Raw genomic sequence first — 22,223 nt, forward strand, 5'->3', positions numbered from 1 at the left:
CACTCAGAAGGGAGAACTTAGTACTGGTCCTCCTCCTTTCAGGGTGATGATACCCCACAGGATTCAGGCCACAGCTACAGGGCATGTTGGCCTGGCAAACGCTTACCACATGACTGTGCGGAAGGGGATGCACCAGGCTCCTTAAAAGCACTCACTCTTCAGAAGCCCTGGGGCTTGATCAGATAGAACTTTATGGGCCAAGACAAGTACTCTGCACTATCTGTCCCAAAAAAACAGCCGAAGCGCGTTTGGCTAAACTACGGAGTTGATGCAGCTTAAAAATTCTCACTGCCATTAGAAAATAGCTCCAACACAGTGGTGCAGAGAAAGACCAGACATAAAATTATAAAACAGCCTGATAAACAAAACCTATGTATGGGCAGACGCAGGCAATGGAAAGAGCTGGAAGACAGAAGACATGGAATGACTTTCTCCTTTGCTTCTCAGACTTTCTATGAGAAATAAAATACATGCCGTATTTTATATCGACAAATATTTTCTTAAAAAAATTAAAGACCCTGTATGGTCGATGGGTTAGAGCAGGTGAGATATACATACACTCCCAGATGGGGAGACTCAGAGTCAACTGATCCCACCAGAGACCAGTTGGCATGGGTGGGGACCAGGCCCAGGGGGGCACTGTTGGTGAGGGTAGAAACACAGAGTACACTGAAGACACCATGTGTGATGGGCAGAGATGGAATCCTTGGGATTGTGACTGAGAGGACACACTCCTTCTCCCCAAGTATTAACACAGGAAAGGGAACCTGCCCTCAGCCTTGCCAGCTTTGGGCAGCCTGACCAGCTCTAGCTCCACTGAGCCCTGAGGCTTTGCCTGATGACTGCCCATGACCAACACTGGCCCTGTCTGCCCCACAGATGCATCCTCCAGGGATCCAAAGCTCCCCCAGCCCTGCCTGCCCAGGCTGTCTGAGCCAGAGTGCCTCTGCCCTGGCTGAGCCTCACGGAGCAATGGTGGGTGAGGGGTCAGTGAGATGTGATCATTGTGGGGCACAGAATGGGAGGCACTTCCTTGCTAGGTTCCCCCCACTAAGCACCACCCTGGCCCCATGCCCCTCAGCCTGGCCCCATGTCCCTCAGCCTGACCCCTGACACTCACCCTATGGTTTCCCAACACATAGAAGATGTGGCCCAGGAGCACAAGGGAGCAGGCTGTAAGCCGGTTCAGGTCCTCTGCATTGGACATCTTCAGGGTTTCCCGCAGAAATCGCCTTCATGAGAAGAACAGATGATGAGGCCCCATCGGGAGGCCTTTGGGGAAGAAAAGGCAGCAGTGGCCTTGAGGCCCTGAGCAGAGGGCCACCCACCCCATCTGGCAGTGGGTGGGAAGGGCAGGGACAGGGGACCTGGGCACATGCTGTTGGGAGAAGAGAAACACCGGGAGGTGCCGGGCACGGGGCCACCTGCCCTCTCCCAGTACTCACTTGGCCTCATTATAGCGTCCCTGGAAGAAGGAGAAGAGCCCACGCACGTAGAAAGCTGCTGCTCGGAGGCAGTGTGAGCTGAGGGGAGAGCAGAGCGTCACATCTTGGTGGGGTTTTTGTGAAAGCAGCAGATTTACAAAAGGGGAGTGGGTGGGGGTGTATGACGTGTTGGGGTACATGGGGCAGTCTAGGGTCCCACAGGTGCTCACACCACCCCAAAGAGCAGAGAAAGCATAAGACAGCTAGTAAAGTAGAACTCAGGGCCTGGGGCAGCCTACCTGACAGGGAAGCTGTGGTCTGGATTGATCCTCTCCAACAAACTGTACAGCTGTGAAAGAAATGTCTGCAAGTTAGGATAATTCCACATTTCTAAATATCAGAGAGCTCGGCCCCAGATATGCTAGTAAATTGACTAGGGCTGCCTGCAACTTCCTGAGGAATGTGCCAGTACCCCAAATCCCATGCCTGTAGCAACCTGCCGGGAGAAGGGGCGGGACCTGCAACATCACTGACATCTTAGGTGCCCTTTAGCTGTCATGTGGAGGGTGTGCTGGTGGATGAGGGTTGAAGTGGGCTGAGTCTTCACCCAGTACCCACACAGTCCCTTCAGCAGGCAGACACTGGGGTGGGGGTGGGGAGGAGACACAAGGGAACCAAACCCCTCTGAGACCACCAAGGCCACACCAGGCCCTCATGACCCTGCCCACTGTGCTTCCTGGCTACTGGAGCAGCTGCACTGGGCTTTCTTTCTTTCTTTTTTTAATAAATAAGGTTTTTTTTAAAATTAATTAATTATTTTTTTGGCTGTGTTGCGTCTTCGGTGCTGTGCATGGGCTTTCTCTAGTTGCGTCGAGCGGGGCCTACTCTTCGTTGCGGTGCGTTGGCTTCTCATTGCTGTGGCTTCTCTTGTTGCGGAGCACAGGCTCTAGGCGCGTGGGCTCAGTAGTTGTGGCACACGGTCGCAGTTGCTCCGTGGCGTGTGGGCTCTTCCCGGACCAGGGATTGAACCCATGTCCCCTGCATTGGCAGGCGGATTCTCAACCACTGTGCCACCTGGGAAGTCCTGCACTGGGCTTTCTACCCAAAGCATTCAAGCCAACCAATCACCTGGGAAGTCAGCTAGGCTTTCTGAAGCCAAGAGGTGATAGTGGCCTGAACTAAGAAATGAAAGCCGCAGGGGTGGAGACAAGTGGCCGAATCTGAGATACTCTAGAGGGGTCAGGGCTGGGGGGCAATTGCAGGGATAAGGGGGTGTTGCAAGGGGAACCTGGTGGGAGGGACTTATCCTGCGAGGTCAAGCCCTGGCCCACCTCCCCACCTCAGCAGGCTGGGGCACCAGAACAACCTAGGGGCCTAATGCAGACAGCTGCCCAAGCTGTTGCTCCTCATAACTGAGCCATGAGGCCTCACCAACATTCTAGAACAGACATCTCAGGGTAGAAGAAATTGTTTTTTGTTTTTTTTTTCTGAGGGATTCAGTAAAGCTTGGCTCGTTTTCAGTAGGGAAAAGTGTTAATTGGCTATGGGAACGTTTCTGTCCTAGACTTGGCCTTCCCCCAGCCATGCCTACAATCCGCTGCGTGGGACACCTTGTTGGAGGGCAAATACCCCAGGGCTGCTGAGATTTGCTGGTGCCCAGGACAACAATCCCTCCACGCCCCCCTCCAAGTAAGAGTTGAAACAAAGGATACCAAACATGAAGCATGTCACCTACTACCTCTTGGTGTCTATTTCCTTCCCGTATATACACACTCGCCAGATTGGTCACGATGAAGGCCCACAGCTCCTGGTGATTGGTGAGCTGGAATGGGAGACACAGGGCATTAGGGGGCTGGGCTGGGCACAGTCATGTCACATAGGGGCCGCCTGGCGGCATCAGAGCCACCCAAACGCTCCACAGTGGCTACCTTGGAATCTCCTTATTCTTTTCATTCCAAACACACACCCCTTGCCTCCTAAACCCAAGGACAACAAAACTGTTAGTTCTTTTCATTATAAAACAATCACCCACTTTACGGGAAATCCCGGAAACCGAAAAGCCAGCCACCCTGATCCTGCCCTCAGAACACACCACAGTTTGGTCTATTCTCTGCTGTCTCTTGGTCTGAGACCTGGCTGGGCCCTCCCTCTACGCCACAGGCAGTAACCCCAGGACCCGTGTGCTGACACAACAGAGGAGTACGCTGATTCTCGGGGAGGCAGGGACCCTGCCTGGAAGAAGCCGAAGCTGTTAGAGGCCAGAAATGCTTCTGACGGCTGGTGGTAGACAGACTCTGATTCCCAGTTCTTCTGGGGGGACAAGAACGGCCACGAGAGGGACCAAGCTGAGCGGGCTGAGCATTCCCAATGGGGCTGAGGGAGTGCAGCTGTGTAGGAGGCCAAGGGTGGCTGGGAAGCACAAACTCCACCTGGAGGCCCCTGGCAGGAGCCAAGGAGGTCCAGAGGGTCATCTGATCTGAGCAAAGATGCTCCAATATGTTTGTCATGGGACCGCAGGAACAGCGTGTGGTTGGGGGTCATGTGGGGTTTGGGTCCAAGTCCTGGCTGCACCACCCCCCACCCCCGGCCAGTGGGGAGGACTTCCTGGGACACACACCATCCGTCGGGAATTTTGATGTTGAACCAAAGAAGCAGCAGCCACTTGTGTAGGAATCGAGATGGGGAAGGAGGGTCCAAGAGACCTCCATAGGGCCGCGGGCAATGTGGGGTGGTTCTGGCACCACTGTAAGGAGCAGCACCAGCTGACCAGGGCCAGAAGTAGCTGTGACACAAGTCAACGCCACCTGGTGGGCTATCGGGAAGACTGAGAATGGTGAGTGAAAGTGGCTGAACAGGCCATAGCACCAGCCCTGAGTTAGCTGGGGAAGTCTGACTGCAGGCTAGCCAGGAGCCCCCCTGCCCACAGCTTCCCTCATTAAGCTGTGCTGCCAGTGCTGGCCTTGTCTGCAGCTGAGCAGCACAAGACATGACACAGAAAGCCCTGGATAAATGGTGTATCACTGTCACCGCTGGCATCAGGCTGAATGCTGTGGAGTCACCCGCTGACCATGGTTTTGTATGGCTGTTGTCCTCATCACAGACCACGCCCGACTCCTTACTGAGAAGCACACTGCCTGCCCCATAAAGTGAGGGCCGGCACCTTACCCGCAAAGCTGTGGTGAACTGGGCTTCAGCGTTGTCCATGCAGTTGACAGAGACACAATACAGGCCCTGGAAGAAGAAGATGCTGAGGTCTCAGAGCCGCATGCAGCTTGCCCGGGCCTTCACAGCTGCACCCAGGCGAGCCTGACAAGTGACTCTACTGAGCTAGCTATATCTGAGCTTTACCCTGACAAACAGGGAGAAAGATCGCATGCTTAATTATTCCTGCCTCCTGGGACCTAAGTCAACTTGGACTTGATGACATGCTTGTCAGAGTGAAGTCCACAGGGAAGGTTCTGAATTCTGCCGGAGGTGGTGGTCACAGGGTTACTTGCAGGGATGGGGCTGGGGGCGGGCAGCCCTCATGCACTCACCAGCAGTGTATGCAGCTGTGCTGCGTGGTTGGAGAAGAGCCGGGGGGATTGCTGGCACAGCTGACAGACCTGGGAGATCTGCCGGGAGAGAGCATGTCTGACATCACTTGGCCTGTAATGTGGGACCCAGTGTCCTGGCAGCATTGAGGAGAGACCCCAAAGCCGGTGGGTGTGCCCACGTCCTGCCCAGTCTAACTTGGGCACAAAGCCCCAGCAGATGTGCCCATTGTGAGGATTAGGCACAGCCTTGACCTCTTTGAGGATGGTGATCCTTGTCCATTACCCGCCTTCTCCCTTTCCAACTTGTGTCTCAGCTGTACAGTACCTTCACCCTTATCAAGGCCCCCGTGCCCTTTCAGGAAGGTGGGCATAAGGGATTACGGATCACAGGGCAGGAGGAGTGCTAGAACTGCCGTCAGGGGACCCTAAAACCCCAGACCCCATGTTCCTTGGGCATGCCAACTTTTAGGTAAAAGCCTCTGATCAGTTGTGTCCACGCAGGGTCGTGGACTGCCAAGTTATAGTCATATGACAGATGACGTCCTGCTGACATGCACTGGAGACACATTTACATTCTCCCACATGACACCCTCCGAGACCCAGCAAACTCAAACCACTCTACCCCTCAGCCTTCCCACCCTGTGTGTGTGCAGCCCCCAGTGGCCTCACCTCCTGCAGCGCTGTGGCCTTGTGTCCTGTGACGAGCCTGCACATGATGATGTGCTCGAGCAGGATTACTTGGAAGGAGGACAGAATGGGGCTGCAGTCGAGCACTGGGGGCGAGAGGCAGGGATGAGCATTCGAAGCGTGGGCGGAGGAGACAACTGAGGAGACACTGACCCCTGCCTCCTAGGGGCTTTGAGCCCTCCGGCCACACCGGCCCCTCAGCTACCTGGGTCTGAGCCCACTTGCTCCTCTGGACACTGGCCCAGCACCCAGTCTGTCACCTTGCTTGGTGCCCACAGCACCCTCAATGCTTAATTGAGGGGGTGCATCTCCCTGTCTAGGTGAGGTAACAGGCTCATAGCAGGCTTTGGTGACCAGAGTATTGTAAGAGCAAGAAATTCTGGAGGAATCTGTCTTCCATCCTCACCACACCCCGACCCACCTGAGTGCTCGAGGGCACTCTAGACACAACACATTCTAGAAATGGTGAAGTTGCCTGGGAGACCGAGACCATGGCGATAGGCCTCAGGCAACAGCGGGGGGACCCTAGCTTCTGGCTGCCCCAAGCGGTTGTCCTCACATTGGAACCAGACAGCACTTTCCCAACTCATCTGAAGGGAGAGAACCGCAGCCCCCGCGGGCGTTGGTTCTCTGGCTCTAAGGCTCTTCCCCAGCAGCACTGACAAGGGCACAGGGAGTGAATGAGGTTAACAGGCGCACAAGCCAGCCAGGGATATGTGGGGCTCTGGGTTCCTACTAGCCAAAGGTCCTTGATCGCACAGGATGGATTAGTCAAGCATCCAGGAAGAACCCAGGGCCTCCAGAGGACCTGCTGTCAGTCAGTTCCAATCCCAACCTCACCCTGAACACAATCCACATCACGATACTGATAACAGACAGCAAAAGCAGCTACCGCCTGTTTCAACTGAGCACTGCCGCCCCAGCAGCCCCCAGAGGAGTCCCGCTAACCCTCATGGCTATCTTGCACAGTGAGGGGGACAGGACAGAGATGGCACAACCACCCCACAACACAACCCCCTGGGGGTCAAGGATCCAGTCCAGGCCTGGCCTGCTCTGCCCGAACCTGGATCGTCCCTATCTTCCAACTGGGGTAACAAGACCCATGGGGCAACAAGACCCATGGGGCAGGGACCCGTGCTGCAGTCTTTAAAGGTCCTTCAGGCCCAGCATAGGAGGTGGTGATCGGGCCGCCCACCAGGGGGCTACTTGACCCACTGAGCCCCACAGAGCCTGACATACTCTTGAGCTTCTCCAGCTGCATGAGGGCCTTGTCTGTGTACTTCTGTGCCTTCTCTAGGTAGCCGGCTTGCATGGAGTGCATCACAGTCACCTGGTGACAAGATCAGATGGTGGTGGTCACTGGGGCCCTCTCCTCTCTCACCTGGGCCACCAGGCCCCGGCCCCTCCAGGGACTCACCAGGTAGACAAGCACGCACATGTGCTCCTTGGGCAGCCAGTGGAAGAGGTCAGCAGGGTTGCTGGGCAGGATCTCATCATCGTGCAGTGTGGAGATGGTCTGGATGCACTGCTGCAGCTGCTTCAGGCATGGCTTCACGCTCTTTACCTGCAGCAGGCAGACAGCAATGCACACCTGAGCACCTGTCTGCTCCTATCAGGTGCCAACCACCCTTAGGAGGCAGGTCCCCACAGTGGCAGCTAGCCAGGTCCTGCCTGCCCATCGGCTCCTCAGCCCTTCCTTCCCAGGAACTCCTACCACACCTACCACTTGCAGGAAGCCCAATCCCCCAGATGGGTCAGCCAGCTTTCAAGGCACAGGGCAGGGCCAGGAGGGTCATCTGTGAGATTGAGGCTCCACAACCACCCAGCACTGGGCCCAACACCAAGGCCCAGGAAAGGCCTGCTCAAAGACCCTGCTCCAGCCACATTTTCTCCTTCCTGCAGTGACCCCAAGAGAGGAGGACACAGCTGGTTATCCTGGGGGGTGTGAAGTGGCCACTTGGAGTCCTGCAGGTGCCGTGGTTTATACAGACTGGCCTTTCTGCACCAGGAAGCCCCATTCCGAGGCCCTACAGGCCATCTCCACAGCCGTCAGCACCCTGTGAGAGTTTGCACTGTGCTCCTATGTGTTGACTGAAGCACTCGGCCCAACAAGCAAAGGTGGGTGCGCATGGGGGAACCGAGGAAGCGTGACAGGGTGGGGAGGGTGCGTGGGGCAGTACCCGTCCAAAAGGCTGAGACGTTCCCCTACGTACAGGTACAGCTGCTCCTCAACCATATGAGGGATGTGGGCTTTTTTTGTGTGTGCCTCAAACACAGCTGATTTTGTTAGTCCCTACTAAACTCCCACAAAGCTATCATTAACTGGGGGGTGGTGGACAGACATTGCTTGAGCACCTGCTGTATGCCAGGCACCATGCCAGAATCCCCAGTGTATTTTCTTGGATTCCCTAAACTGCCCTCAAGGTCATTTCACCATTCACAAACTGAGTAGATGTGTGTGAGGCCACAGCTATTCCCGCTATAAGGGCAGAAATGGGACAGACCCATCCCTGGAGCGCCCTCTGTCCACAGAGGTACAGTACTCATGCCAGAGCACGACAGGGCTGTGGGGGAATCGAGCCCCGAATGACAGACGTGCCCAGTGGTGAGGGAAAGGAGGAAATTGCAGAGCTGATGTCTTAGCTTACAGGCCCATCCACCACCTGCCTGCTCCCCAGCAGCCCTCAGGTGAGAGGCACTACATACCTGCCCAGCATCCAAGTAGTGGGTCACCTGGAGCACCAGGAAGAAGACACGCAGAGACTCTTTCTGGATGGGGTTCCCTTGCCAGTTCTCAACTATCTGTCCACAGAGGGTCAGTAGTGGGTGGACTTCCTGCAACTTGCGCTCCATCAGCAATAGCTGGGGAGGGAGAGGTGCACATGCTGGGAGACCCTCCTGGTACAAAGGACTGCCGCCCACCTGCCCAGGAGCCGTGGGACTGCTGGCCCCACGAAGGGAGGGTGCGTACCGGGCTGGAACCCAGGTCTAGGCAGCGCCAACCCAGGCTGCTCTTCCATCAGCACAAATCCCACAACCTGGAACCTGAGCTTTACCTCTGAATCCAGCTGGGGGACACAGGCCTGCCCCTCGTGGCTGCCTGCCATGCGTGAGGGTCTGGGCGCCTGAGGGGCCACAACATGGCAAGCAGGCGAGGCTTTGGCAGACCTCGTGGGGCCCCAGCCTCACGTCCACCATACCAGCCCCATCCCATCCGTCCTCCACTTACCATCCCTTTGCTGAGCAGGAACAGTGCCCTGGAAAAGAGAGGGGTAGTCAGGTCTGGAAGACTCAGGCACCCGCTGGGATGACTGTGCCACCTCAACATTCACAGGAACCTAACGAGCCACCTCTGGGACAGTTAAATGGATGACAATGGACCCTGGCCAATTAGGTCTGTTTTATTTATAAGAGGGCTCTATTTTGTTCTATTCTATTTGTCTTTAGCTTTTTCCTGTTTAGACACCCATGTGGTTCAAAAGCTCAGAAAGCAGCAACACGTGCTCAGAAAGCACAGAGGGGCAGGGTACAGCGCAGCACCTCCACCATAACCTTACTCTCGCTGACACAGCAGATCACAGGTTCCACGTCTGTGGACAGCACAGGGTGGGGCAAGGAGAGAAGGGGGGGTAAGTAATCAGGCTCAGGTGTCCGAACCGAAATCTGCACCTCACCGTGGCCCCTCTGTGCCCCCACTTCCTTGCCTATAACCAGCCAAGCGCCCTTGGGCTCTCCTGAGGGTTAAGGGGATGAAACTCAGGAAGCCTAGGCATGTCAGCAGCCTCGCTGCCCGCTGTCCCCACCCTCAAGGGTGGCGTGGCCAGGAGATTTTACTGTCTCTCTTAAATCTTTCTGCACTTTCTAAACAAGCACGTACCGCTGTCATCAGCAAGAAAAATAATAAAATGAACACATTAAAAGGTTTACGAGACTGCCAAAAGACAGAGGAGGGCAGCCCAGCCTCACCCCAGTGCCTAGGGGCTGCTCACGGCACTGGCGTTGGGAAAGGCTTTTAGAATCGGCTGTTGGGCTGTCGTCACAGTTTGTTCAACATCTAAGTCTTTGTCCCGCCAGTCTGTGCAGAGTCCCCATGTGCTGCAGCTGACACCCCGTCAAATGGGCATCGTTCCAGGTGAGTAGACTGAGGTGGGGGGGGTCCCAGTCACACAGTGAGAGATGTCTATATTCCCAGCCACCTCGTTATTCCTTGTTGTTACCTCACGGCGTGGACACTCTAGGGTCTACTGTCTGACTGTTGAAATCTAAGGCCTCGAACTTCATGTCAAGGTTCCCATATTGTCACATCACTAGGCCGTATGCCCGAGATCAGAAGTTCTGTGTCAGGCGACCTGTAGGCGCCATGCCCTAGTGAGGCTCACCCAGGACCCCCACCCACAGTGGTACAGAGGCCTGTTTGAGGACACTTGTGACTGAACATGTGCAGTGTGTGGCCATTCCCATGCCCTGCAAGGCATGAGTGTCACCCTGAATCCAGTGACGGCCACAGCACGAGGAGGATAAGACGGGCCAGGAACACAGACCAGACTGTGTGACAGTGTCCATCCCAGGGCAGGTTGGTCGAGGGATGACAGCCTGTGGGGAACTGTGTGGACCCCTGCGAGCACTTGCAAGTCCAGAGCTTAGAGAATGGAGTTAGGGACTGTTCTGTCCCAATAACCCCATGGGACAAGCTTAGATTTTTGTGTTTCCAGAATCCCAATGCACACAACAGAATAAGAGCACTGCTACCTGGAGTCTGGAATCCTACTACAGAGGATTCTTCTCTTTAGGGGAAAAAGAGACAGACTGGAGGCTCTCTTAGAGGGCACACAGTGAAGCACTGGTGGCCTCTGACCCCTGACCCTAATCCCAGGGCATTAGCCTCCAGGTAGTCTAAGCAGTTTCACGCATAACATGAACCTATATCCCTTCTTTTACACAAATGTCCACTTACTCTGTCTCCTGTTATGTATCTAAAAACTCCTGGGTGTCCCGAGTGGGGACACTGGTTGCCAAGCACGCTGCCCACACCCTCTACAAGCACCACTCTCGCACTGCACCAGGAAGAGGATCAACCCAGAAAATCATACGAGCCCTTTTTATTTCAAGAGATACTAGAAACGTGCAAGTGCTGATGGTGCTGAGAATGCCAGCTGCCCCTCACCCTCACAGTCAACTCAACAACTTCTTACTTCATGAATCAATGGCGGCAAAAGCATCTCGGTGCTGCCTTAATTTGCATGTCTCTTACTATGTATAAGGGGGGCCATCGCTTCACGCTGCAATGCCATTTCTATTTGTTGTCCAGGATCAAGATGGCCAAACTCTTTCCAATAAGAGGAGGAGGGGCCCAGGGAGAGAGTGCCTACCGTGTGTACTCAGATCCCACGACCCGGGCATACTCGGCCCCCACACCCAGGAGGTCACAGGCTGACACCAGGTCCTTCTCAAGTGTGTGCAGTTGCTGAAAAGAAGAAAGAACAATGACCCTCATTTCCAAACCACTTGCTTTACAGTACCTGACCTTACTGCTGGCGAGTTAAACTGAACCTCCCTACATCAACAAACTTGCCTCAGTGTCAGTTTTCAGCTAACTTACGCAGATCATCTCATCAGCAGTGTTTGGGTACAGACCTCCACTCCATTTACAGTGTACATCATCTCAGCTTCATGGTGCAGACAGCCAGCGGTCCACACTCACAGGTGCAGGACCCCTCCAGGGCTGTGCGAGTATGTCTGAATGCTTCCCAGGCCACCTTCAGGGGTGGTCACTAGGGGAGCAGCCAGAGGAGCCTCAAACAAGGAGGGACTCTTTCAGGGGTAAGTACCTATGGGAGTTTCAAACCCAGAAGCCTTGACAGGCTCAAAGGCAGGGACACCTGTGGGGCCTTGGTTGAGATCTTGGGATCCATGCTCACAGCACAAACCAATACTGTGACCTGAGGCAGGTGACTCACCGCCTGGCCTGCTTCCTCCTCTGCCAGCAGGCACAAAAGCACATGGAGGATAAAAGGAGGACAGTGCACGTGTAGGGCAGGAAAAAGCTTGGAGGGAAGGCAGGGGCCCAGGCTAGGTGAGCTCTTCTCAGCAGAGAAGGGGACTCTCTGAGCCAAATCCTCCTGGCATTAAGGTTTCCCCAGGGAGCAGGGGACACTTGCAGCCCAGCACCCACTGTGTGTTCAGGCAGATGATGGGGCTTTATCATGGAGGGTGGGCGAGAGGTGGCCTGGTGGGTAGGCTGTGTCACGGTCAGGAGAGGATAAAGCATGGCCAGTGCTGGGGAGGTGTGGGCAGAGCCCAGGATGAAGAGGCACTCCTCAGGAAGGAGTCTACCCAGCCCCCGGCCTGCAGACTCCTCCACTGTAGCCAGGAAATCCCAGCCTAGAGAGCCCCTCACCACCTGAGCATCTCAGAGTGCAGGGACCAGGCACCACCTACATCTGAGGAGCTTAAGGGAGGCTGAGGGCAGAGGGGCTGTGTGGAGCCCAGGGTGAGGCTATATCCCAGCAGGCCCCAAAAGTGGGCTCTAGGAGAAAAGGCTTGACTCCAGCACTTGTTGCCCAATAGGCAGTCCCTTGGAATCTCTGCACAGCTCTCAGAAAACAGAGTGGACCTCTGGCAAGAAATGCTCTCTAAATTTTGATGAATGCAGGCCAAAGGGAGCAACAGGAGGGAGGAGAACATGAAGACTAGGCCCCAAGTCAGCTCCAGGGGAAGGACACGCCCACCAGCCATCCCAGGTGCTGCTGAGTGAGAGGCCCACCCTGGGAGTACCACCTCCTGGCGACAGTCTGGAGGGGACTTGTGAGCAGGTCAAAGAAACGTTCCTGTGTCCCCATCCGCTCAGTACGGCAGCCTGAGGAAGACCCGTGTGTCCCAGAGTCTGCTTATTTGTACTTGCGGCAGCTGTGCCCCAAGGTCATGGCCCCCAACAGGTACCCACGCATCTCGGCCAGGCCCGCAGTACTCACAGCAAGCTGGAAGAGCAGGCGGCAGTGCCAGTATGGGGTCTGCTGTGAGATCTGGATTGCTTTCCGCAGCAGTGGCTTTGCTGCATCAACGGAATTCTGAAAGGAAACGGTGAAGTTTGGGGAGGAAAAAACAAGCTGGATTCCTTATGCAGCAGCTGCGGAGCCAGAAGGCCATTCCTGTTCACACTTACCAAAGGATTTGTGGGTTGCCAATGTGCTTGATTAAAGAAGAAAAGATATCTTATTAGACTCACTGGCTGGTAAGTTTTTGTATTGACCTTAAAATAACTCCCCACTCAACTAAACGGAAACTAGCTTTAGTTCAAAATCCTGAACAGTCAAATTGATAACAATTGCTGTCTTTCCTGTTCTGCAACCAGAGAGAGGGGCCAGGGGCGTGAAAAGGGGTCACTGCTCAAAGCCGGGAAAGGCAATTTTCAGCTACACCTGACATCAGGAATCAGCTTAAGGTAAGCTACATAAACTCGTTCAGGAACTAATCATCTTTAGCCTACGAACAAGGCTGTTTTCCAACAGTCCTCGGTAGAAAAAGATTCTGCTAGCCTTTGTTAGCAAGTGATCACCCATGGCTGCCCCATGCCAGGCGTGGGAGATAAGAAAATTATGAGAAGTCTTAGAAGCTGGAAGGGAATCCACTCCTGAGAGTCCCAGTTTGCCACTGTGCTTTGCTACAGGGAGAGGGAGTTTGCTTTCAGAAACCTTCATATGTTCTTACCTCTTGACAGTATAATTCAGACAAAAGACTTGCTGCTTCAAATTTAACATCTTCAAACTGCGGGATCTAATGATGTACAGTTAAGGAAGTAGAGACACTGCAAAATGGTCAGTTTAAAAGGGCCACAGCTCAGCGTTCTTACACAGCAGAGGCTGGCCAGACGGGCGTATCCCCACCCGCTCTAAAATCCCTAGTTCACATATTCCCCCAGTAATCCCTGAGCTTGCTGCTGGCTGGGTGTGGAGCTAGAGGCTGGGGCATGAAGAGAAGCACAGCACCCAGGGAGAAGCTACTGGTCTGAAGGGATGCTCCAGGTAATCTGTGGGGCAAAGCCCAAACCCAAGGTGTGCATTATAGGTAGGATTCAAGTTTATAACATATTTTTTTTAATTTAGAAAGATTTTTCTTTAAAGGGAACAGTACCAAGAAAAGGATACTTGCTGTGATATCAACCACTGAAAGAGAAAGAAAAAAGCATTAATTCTCAACCATATGCTTTGCACCTGCTTAACTGGCTCCACTTTGGGGTTTACACAGGTTGTCTTGTCACCAAAGGCTGCAGGTGTTGAGTTAAGTGGGAAGATGGCCTGCTCAGCCTAAGAGGGTGGGCTTGCTTTTCCTCTAATCCAGCAACCAGGGCGTGTCTGGGGGAAAGGGAACATGAACTTGCTCCCCCACTCACGGGCTTCCCGTCCTGCCAGGCTCCGGAGTCAAAACTGGAGCCCTCTCCCACTACAGCAGCAATGCTTCACAAGGGGAAGGAGCACAGAGGGGCCACCACATGACACTCACTGTAGTACGCCAATAGCAAATCATGACATGAGGAATTAATTACAATTAGAGTAGGTCTGTGGGTGTCAGTCCTTCCTGGAGAACTGACATTTAAAAGATGTTTGGAAACGAGCAAAGTTAGCCTCAGAGGGGAGGGAAGAGTACTCCAGGAAGGACTGGTGTGGGCAGCACCTGGCCAGGGGTAGCAGGGATGATTCTGAGTTCTGAGCTCACCATCCCTCTCTGCTAGTTAACAGGCTGGGACGTGGTTCAGATAACGACATGCTCCCACTTGGCTATAACTGTGCCCTGGAGTTTCACATTCCAACAGGAGGCGCTGAGGTCCCAGGACGGTCCACCACACCACCACACTGACCACAGTCTGTCAGACCATCAAGGACTCAAACATATACCTGACGCTGTTCCTGCTGACCCACTCGTCCTGCAAACATTCTCAGAGCCTCAGCAGTTGCTGGAAGGCAGATCCAGAGCCCAACAGGAGACTCTTACTTGCCATGCTCTGTGGGAGAACAGTGTGTGTGTGTGTGTGTGTGGTGTGTGTGGAGTGTGTGTGGTGTGTGGTGTGTGTATGGTGTGTGTGTGGTGTGTGTATGGTGTACGTGTGTGCACGTGCACGCGCACGCATGTGGAGGGAGGTGGTGGGGGTTGGGGTGTCTGGGGCTGGGCCTTGAAGGATGAGGATGTAAGTATGGGTGTTACCAGGCCAAGAAGGAAGAGGAGGTGCTCCAGGCAAAGAAGAGCAGAGGCCCAGGGAGGTGAGGCTGGAAGGCCCATTTGGTGTCTGTGCCACTCATGTGACTGTGGGTAAGAATGCCCTGATGTCACCCCTGGAGCCTCCTGACCCAGTCAGAGGCATAAAACAAAAGCACCCAATCAGATCCAAGTTTTAAGAGCATCTTAGATGCAGCAAAGGATGCAGAGGGAGGAGGAGAAAGAGGAAAGAGGCTGAAGGCCCATGGGTCTGCTGGCCGCCAGGGAGAAAGGCCAGTGACGCCAGCGGGACAGCCTTGGAGCTCAAGATGTCTCTGGGGCTGAGTGGTGGCCAGGGAAGTCACCAAAGAGGCTGGGGAAGACTTGGAGCTGGTCTGGAGACCAGCTGCCTGAGCGACACAGGTGGGCCAGGAGGGGGAGCTATGGGAGTAGAGGAGAGGGACAGAACAGAGAGAGGGAACATGGAGAGCCACCAGGCTCCTGTGTCTGTCACACACACATACAAGTGCACGTGCACATAGAGCCCAGGCAAAAGGCACTCCGCAGCCAGCCCGGGTGTCCACTCCGAAGGTCCCCCTGCAACAGGGTCAGGAGGAGCTCAGGGTCCCAAGAGGGACACGGCCAGTGCCAGGAGTGTGGCCTCAAGTGAGGCTCCTTGGCTGAAGACCACCTACATGGACAGTAGGGACAGGCCTAGCTCCAGCCTCGTGTGATGTCACGAAGCTGGTAAACACAGAAGTAGGGGCTTGCTTTCTACAGAAGCCACTCCTCCTCACTGGGAAGGGCAGTCGAGCAAGAGACACTCCTGAAGGCCACCAACTGGGAGGAGGGACAAGACACCATGTAGGAAACTCTGTGACTAAAAAGCTGGGTTAGGGACATGCTAAGACCTGGTCCAACCTTGAGATTCTGTAGTTCCATGACTTAATCTCCACGTGCAAAACATATCTCAGGCAAGGCCTCCATACTCAAGGGGAGCCCTTTAGAGAGAGTACAGGGTGGATAAAGACACACATGAGAAGCATTTGCCTTCCACTCGGAGCGCCGTGTGGCTTGCTCTCAACAACCCAGCCTGGTAGCCAAGGCGGAGTGGGCTCAGTAAACCCACCACCTACAGCTGAGTTTCCAAGTCAAGCTTGGCCATGCCTCAGGACCTGGCGTAAAGCTGACTACATCTGTGTGTCACTGCCCCCCAACAGAGGTGAAGAGGGCAACAAGAGGTGAAACTCCTCCAGTGGGGCGAAGAAGCCTTCCTTATGAGTCTGTGGCCCAGGGATGCTCTCCCCACTGCACAAGGCATACTCCAAATTCACGTGAGGACAGTCCACAGAAGTATGTCCATGGTGGGCAGACTGTGAGAGGACACAGCCAGTTGCCTACTGCCTGGGGAGGGCCCCACTATGCCGACTTCTCCAGCGCCTTGGCCTGTGCTGCTGGGCCCAGGCCCACATGGGCCCATCAAATGTCTCTTCATTTGGGGCTTTTATGTGGTTAACATCTATTCAGTAGACATTTGGGCTGGACCCCACTGACATCTCTTTTCTATAAGTCAGATGTGTCTGTTAATGATCAGTTTCTGTCTCTGACAGTTCTCTGTTTTCTGACCTGAGGTCTGGAGAAAGAGTATCACACCCCCCGGGGCCTTTAGTGACCACGGGGAGAGCTGGAAGGTAACGTGTCCAAAGTTTGAAGACTCAAACCTTCTGGGAGGCCTTGTCTGTCAGTGTGAGAGGCTGTCAGGAGCGCTGCTCTAGGGGCCAGAGGACAAAGTTTGAGGCGTGGACCCACATAAGAGTTAGCAACACTCCAACTCCTGGAGGAGCTGGATCCTAGTGGTCCTTAGCACCCATTTCCCAGAGCCATGATCTGCCACCATTCTCTCATGCATGCACTGTGGGCCACCACCACCCCAACACACACACAAATTGGGGATGTTGGATAAAGCCCCATAACGTGCCTCATCATGATTCTGTGTCCCCAGTGCCTAGAATGGGCTGACACACGGGAGGCTCTCAGGAAACATTTGTTGCACGAATCATGACTTTATCTATCATCACAAGGAAATGAGGGCTTCCTCATGCACAAATGGCCACAGAACTGAGGCTTATGCCTTTTTTTTTTTTTTTTTTTTGGCTGTATTGGGTCTTCGTTGCTGCGCGAGGGCTTTCTCTAGTTGCAGCAAGTGGGGGCTACTCTTCGTTGTGGTGTGTGGGCTTCTCACTGTGGTGGTTTATCTTGTTGCAGAGCACGGACTCTAGGTGCTCCGGCTTCAGCAGTTGCAGCATGTGGGCTCAGTAGTTGTGGCTCACGGGCTCTACAGCGCAGGCTCAGTAGTTGTGGTGTACAGGCTTAGTTGCTCTGTGGCATGTGGGATCTTCCCAGACCAGGGATAGAACCCGTGTCCCCTGTATTGGCAGGCCAATTCTCAACCACTGCGGCACCAGGGAAGCCCAGGCTTATGCCTTTTAAACACAAAATTCTAATTCCTAAGTGGCATCAGACATCTCCTTGTCTTTAAACATCACTGTTTCTTGCTCAGGCATCAGTGTCAGTGACACCTGAGCCGTCCCCGAGATGACCCATTTCTGAAGCTGTAGGACGCCATGTCAAGGTGAGCCAGTCACTTCCCCAGGATGGTCAGTCAGAAGCCAATCAAATCACTTTGCTTTTGTACCTTTTTTAACACTTGCAACATAAATTCATAATCAGAAATCTAGATATTAGAAAATACGTCCATCTCACAAATTACCCAAGGTTGCTATCTCAACCTATGTTTTACTTTGTAACGTTAAAATACAGCTTTTATGTCTTCTTCCTGTCATGCGAAAGCAGCCAAAGTGAGAGTCCCGTCACTGCCAGGAAGCCTGCAGGTGTGAGGCAGAGATGTGAATGACCCTACCAGAAGCCTCTGGGGTCACCTTGGGGTTCTCAGGAAAAGCAAGGGTTACCACAGGGCTAGCACGCACCCTGAGGGGTGGAAGGGCTGGGATCAGCACACTTCTCATTCCTAGGACATTCAGTTCAGGGCTGAGTGTTCCAAGACTTCTTGTACTTCATAACCAAGGTAAGTTTTTCTTAAAAATCAGGTTTTTTTTAAATCACCAAAATGCGTAAAAATAGTTATCAACTGCAACTCCTCTGGGATGGCAGCACAACATTTAGGAGCCAGCCTTGCCTCTCTGCCACGTGACCACGGCTACAGGCAGCCCGGTCAGTACTGTCATTGGCAAGTCGGAGTGGTCTCTACCTTGTGGGTTTGGTGAGGATCCAAAGAGACAGTGCTCCAAGAACCATGAACGCAGGGCCTGGCATGTGGAAGGCACCAAGAATACTATAATAATTCCCAGGCAGGAACCGGAAGAAGTAGGGGTTGCAGGGGAGACAGGGGGCAAGCTGGTAGAATCATGAAGTAAAGGTTCCTAAACACATTTCACTTCCTGAAGTCAGAGGAGACTCAGAGAATGAGTGAAGAAAATGGAAATGCAAACAGGAGGAAGCACAGATACTCTTCCATGAAAATGCTTAACAGCAAGTCCTGCAAATGCAGCTTCTGTACCAGGTTCTGCTCCCAGCTGATGTGGCATGGAATTTACTAGGACACAGCCGTGATCCTAAAGGATGAAAGATATGCTCCATCTGTGCCTGATGATGAAAGGCCCAGAATTGAGCCCTTTTAGGCCTTAAAATAAGAAAGGGAAGCTTTTAATCACTTGCTGGGAAGGTAGCCATAGACTCTCGGGCTAAACCTGGAAGCACTATTAAGGAGTATCTGACTGGCAGTTTGGAGCTGCTTTCTAAGTCAGACGAACAACCACTAAAAAGTAGCCCCACTGCAAACACACAGAGAAAGCAAACATGGCATCAACACAGATGCTGCAGTCACTAAAGACCACTGTCCAAAGAATGACTGCCTGGATTATAGCAAATAACGAACAATCCATTCCAGAGAAGTAGCATTTATTCCTCTGTGGCTTTCAAATCAGCAAAATCTAAGGATGATGATGCACTTTCCAGATAAATTAAGAAAGTTAAGGGGGAAATAAATACACATCTAAGTACAGATATAAAGATTCTCAGTTCCACAGTGGAAGCACAAATGACTGAAATGGAACTGTTTGAAAAACAGTAAAATATAAGAGAAGACTGAAAATTTACATAGGAATAGTATGTAGCAAGAGGAACGACAACGAGGCAAAAATGAAATGAAAAAGAACACAATCTGACAAAATCTGTAGAAATAGCTTCACAAAGTATCTAGCCAAGAGATTTTGATGTAAAGCGACATTCCTTATGATCATGAATGATTTAGTCAGAGTCCCAAAGGAGTCAAGAATTCTGTTGAGGGGACTTCCCTGGTGGTGCAGTGATTAAGAATCTGCCTACCAATGCAGGAGACACGGGTTTGAGTCCTGGTCCGGGAAGATCCCACATGCCACGGAGCAACTAAGGCCGTGTGCCACAACTACTGAGCCCACATGCCTAGAGCCTGTGCTCCATAAGACAAGCCACCGCAGTGAGAAGCCCTCGCACCGCAACAAAGAGTAGCCCCTGCTTGCTGCAACTAGAGAAAGCCCGTGTGTAGCAATGAAGACCTGACACAATCAAAAAAAAAAAAAAAAGAAGAATTCTGTAGATACATCCACATCCCTGCCAAAACCATAAGCAAAAAGAGAAAGGGGCTTCCCTGGTGGCACAGTGGTTGAGGGTCCACCTGCTGATGCGGGGGACACAGGTTCGTGCCCCGGTCCGGGAAGATCCCACATGCCGCAGAGCGGCTGGGCCTGTGGGCCACGGCTGCTGGGCCTGTGCGTCCAGAGCCTGTGCTCCGCAACAGGAGAGGCCACAACAGTGAGAGGCCCGCATACCGCAAAAAAAAAAAAAAAAAAAAAAAGAGAAGGTTCTCTGGTGAAGTGTCTTGTTATGCACTGTAATAGTTACAGGACCTGCTGAACAGATCCAGGGAATGAGGCAGCCAGCAGGTACTCCGAAGGCCTGCAGAGGCAGGTACAACTGAGAGACCAAAGGCTGCAACTTGGATAAAGCTGCTGAGGAAAGGGAGAAATACCCTCCATCCCTCTGACGGGAACCCTTAACAAATGAACTGATGAAGCAGATGGGTGAGTATATTACACATTCCTTCTGGAAAGCTTACAAATACAGTTGAGGAAACAGAAATAATAATCTACCCTTATATATATATTAAAGTGATTACAAACGAGGTTAGGGTCTCTCATAGGGAAAGCAAAAGATGATGAAAATAATAGTTAAGGAAGATGAATGTAATACTAAGTTCAGAAATCAATTAAAAGTTTTACCTATAGCACTTACATGATTCTTTACCTAGTAAAGAATGAAAGGAAAGGAAAGGAAAGGAAAGAATAAAAATTGACAGCTCCGTGATTTGGAAAAAATGTACAACTAATAAAGAATGAAGTTTAAAAAAAGCATGCTTGCATTGCAACACAAAAGGAGATCAGAAACAACCAAAGGGGCTTCCCTGGTGGCGCAGTGGTTGAGAGTCTGCCTGCCGATGCAGGGGACACGGGTTCGTGCCCCGGTCTGGGAAGATCCCACATGCCGCGGAGCGGCTGGGCCCGTGAGCCATGGATACTGGGCCTGCGCGTCCGGAGCCTGTGCTCCATAACGGGAGAGGCCACAACAGTGAGAGGCCCGTGTACTGCAAAAAAAAAGAGAAACAACCAAAGAAGGAAAACATTACAAAGAATGGCACTTTAACTGAAATCTGGACAAACTTTCATGTGGGGATGCACCTGACAGAAAGAAAGGTATTTCCAGGTGTAACGACAGTGCGACCTATGGAGGGTACCCTGTGGCTCTATGGAAGACCCCACAAGATTTAGGATTCTGTAAAATGGAGGGAAAACTCTCCACGATGATAAGGATTTAAATTATGGGTCCAAAAGCCAAGCAGCTACAAGGAAGCAATCTGAGGCATGGCTGCTTCTCTTTGACAGCACTGAGTGGGCAAAATAAGGACAATATACACAGTGACTGGACTTCCCTGGTGGCGCAGTGGTTAAGAATCCACCTGCCAATGCAGGGGACACAGGTTCAAGCCCTGGTCCAGGAAGATCCCACATGCCACAGAGCAACTAAGCCCGTGGGCCACAACTACTGAGCCCATGAGCCACAACTATTGAAGCCCGTGTACTGAAAGCCCGTGCTCCGCAACAAGAGACGCCACTGTAATGAGAAGCCTGTGCACTGCAACAAAGAGGAGCCCCCGCTCACCACAACTAGAGGAAGCCTGCATACAGCAATGAAGACCCAATGCAGCCAAAGATAATTAAATAAGTTTATTTAAAAAAAAAAATATATATATATATATATACAGTGACTATGAACCACTGCTAGAAACAGACTGAATGGAAAGGAAAAAGTAAAACTGTCACTGTTTGCACATGACATGATACCATATACAGAAAATCCTAGAGATGTCACCAAAAAGTATAATTTATAAATGAATTCAGTAAAGTTGCAGGATATAAAATTAATATACAGAAATCTGTTGTGTTTCCATACACTAATAATGAACTATCAGGAAAAGAAATTAAGAAAACAATCCCATTTACAATTGTATCAAAAAGAATAAAGTAGCTAAGAATAAATCTAACCAAGGAAGTAAAAGTCTTATACTCTGAAAACTCTAAGACATCAATGAAAGAAAATGAAGACTACAGAAACGAATGGAAACTATACTGTGCTCATGGATTGGGAGAATTAATATTGTTAAAATGACCATACTACACAAGGCAATCTGCAGATCCAATGCAACCCCTCTCAAAATACCAATAGTATTTTTCACAGAACTAGAACAAATAATTCTACAAATTTTATGAAAACACAAAGGACCCTGAGTAGCCAAAGCAATCTTGAGAAAAAAGAACAAAGCTGGAGGTATCATGTTTCCTGATTTCAAACTATGCTACAAACCTACAGCAATAAAAACAGTATGGTAATGGCACAAAAACAGACACAGAGATCAGTGGAGAATAGACAGCCCAGAAATAAACCCATACTTATACAGCCAGTTAATCTACGACAAAAGAGGCAAGAATACACAATGGGGAAAAGACAGCCTCTTCAACAAATGGTGTTGGGGGACTTCCCTGGTGGTCCAGTGGTTAAGAATCAGCCTTCCAGTGCAGGGTACGCGGGTTCAATCCCTGGCCGGGGAACTAAGATCCCACATGTTGCGGGGCAACTGAACCTGTGCACCGCAGCTAGAGAGCCCATGCGCTCTGGAGCCTGTGCGCCACAACTACAGAGCACACGCACCACCACAACAGAGCCCGCACGCCACAACTACTGAGCCCACGCACCACAACTAGAGAGAAGCCTGAGC

General features: G+C 52.2%; 1 protein-coding gene across 3 annotated transcripts in view; it reads right to left on the bottom strand.

Moving 5' to 3' along the window:
* MAU2 (MAU2 sister chromatid cohesion factor) overlaps positions 1–22,223 on the bottom strand; it is a 35,414-nt gene that overhangs the window by 7,062 nt on the left and 6,129 nt on the right. For 2 of the 3 annotated variants that reach the window (XM_082622173.1, XM_082622174.1), the window contains exons 2-16: positions 13,792–13,809; positions 13,355–13,420; positions 12,619–12,714; positions 11,017–11,111; positions 8,877–8,904; positions 8,354–8,509; positions 7,065–7,211; positions 6,887–6,977; positions 5,630–5,733; positions 4,961–5,038; positions 4,590–4,655; positions 3,160–3,246; positions 1,724–1,773; positions 1,446–1,523; positions 1,121–1,232 (exon numbers count right to left, since the gene is read on the bottom strand). In XM_082622173.1, coding sequence (XP_082478299.1) covers positions 1,121–1,232; positions 1,446–1,523; positions 1,724–1,773; positions 3,160–3,246; positions 4,590–4,655; positions 4,961–5,038; positions 5,630–5,733; positions 6,887–6,977; positions 7,065–7,211; positions 8,354–8,509; positions 8,877–8,904; positions 11,017–11,111; positions 12,619–12,714; positions 13,355–13,420; positions 13,792–13,809 — 1,272 coding nt within the window. The remainder of the gene's footprint in view (positions 1–1,120; positions 1,233–1,445; positions 1,524–1,723; positions 1,774–3,159; positions 3,247–4,589; positions 4,656–4,960; positions 5,039–5,629; positions 5,734–6,886; positions 6,978–7,064; positions 7,212–8,353; positions 8,510–8,876; positions 8,905–11,016; positions 11,112–12,618; positions 12,715–13,354; positions 13,421–13,791; positions 13,810–22,223) is intronic. The other variant, XM_082622172.1, reaches the window with a different exon arrangement.

The sequence above is a fragment of the Mesoplodon mirus genome (assembly GCF_964341445.2).
Source record: "Mesoplodon mirus genome assembly, chromosome: 5".
Lineage (NCBI taxonomy): Eukaryota > Metazoa > Chordata > Mammalia > Artiodactyla > Ziphiidae > Mesoplodon > Mesoplodon mirus.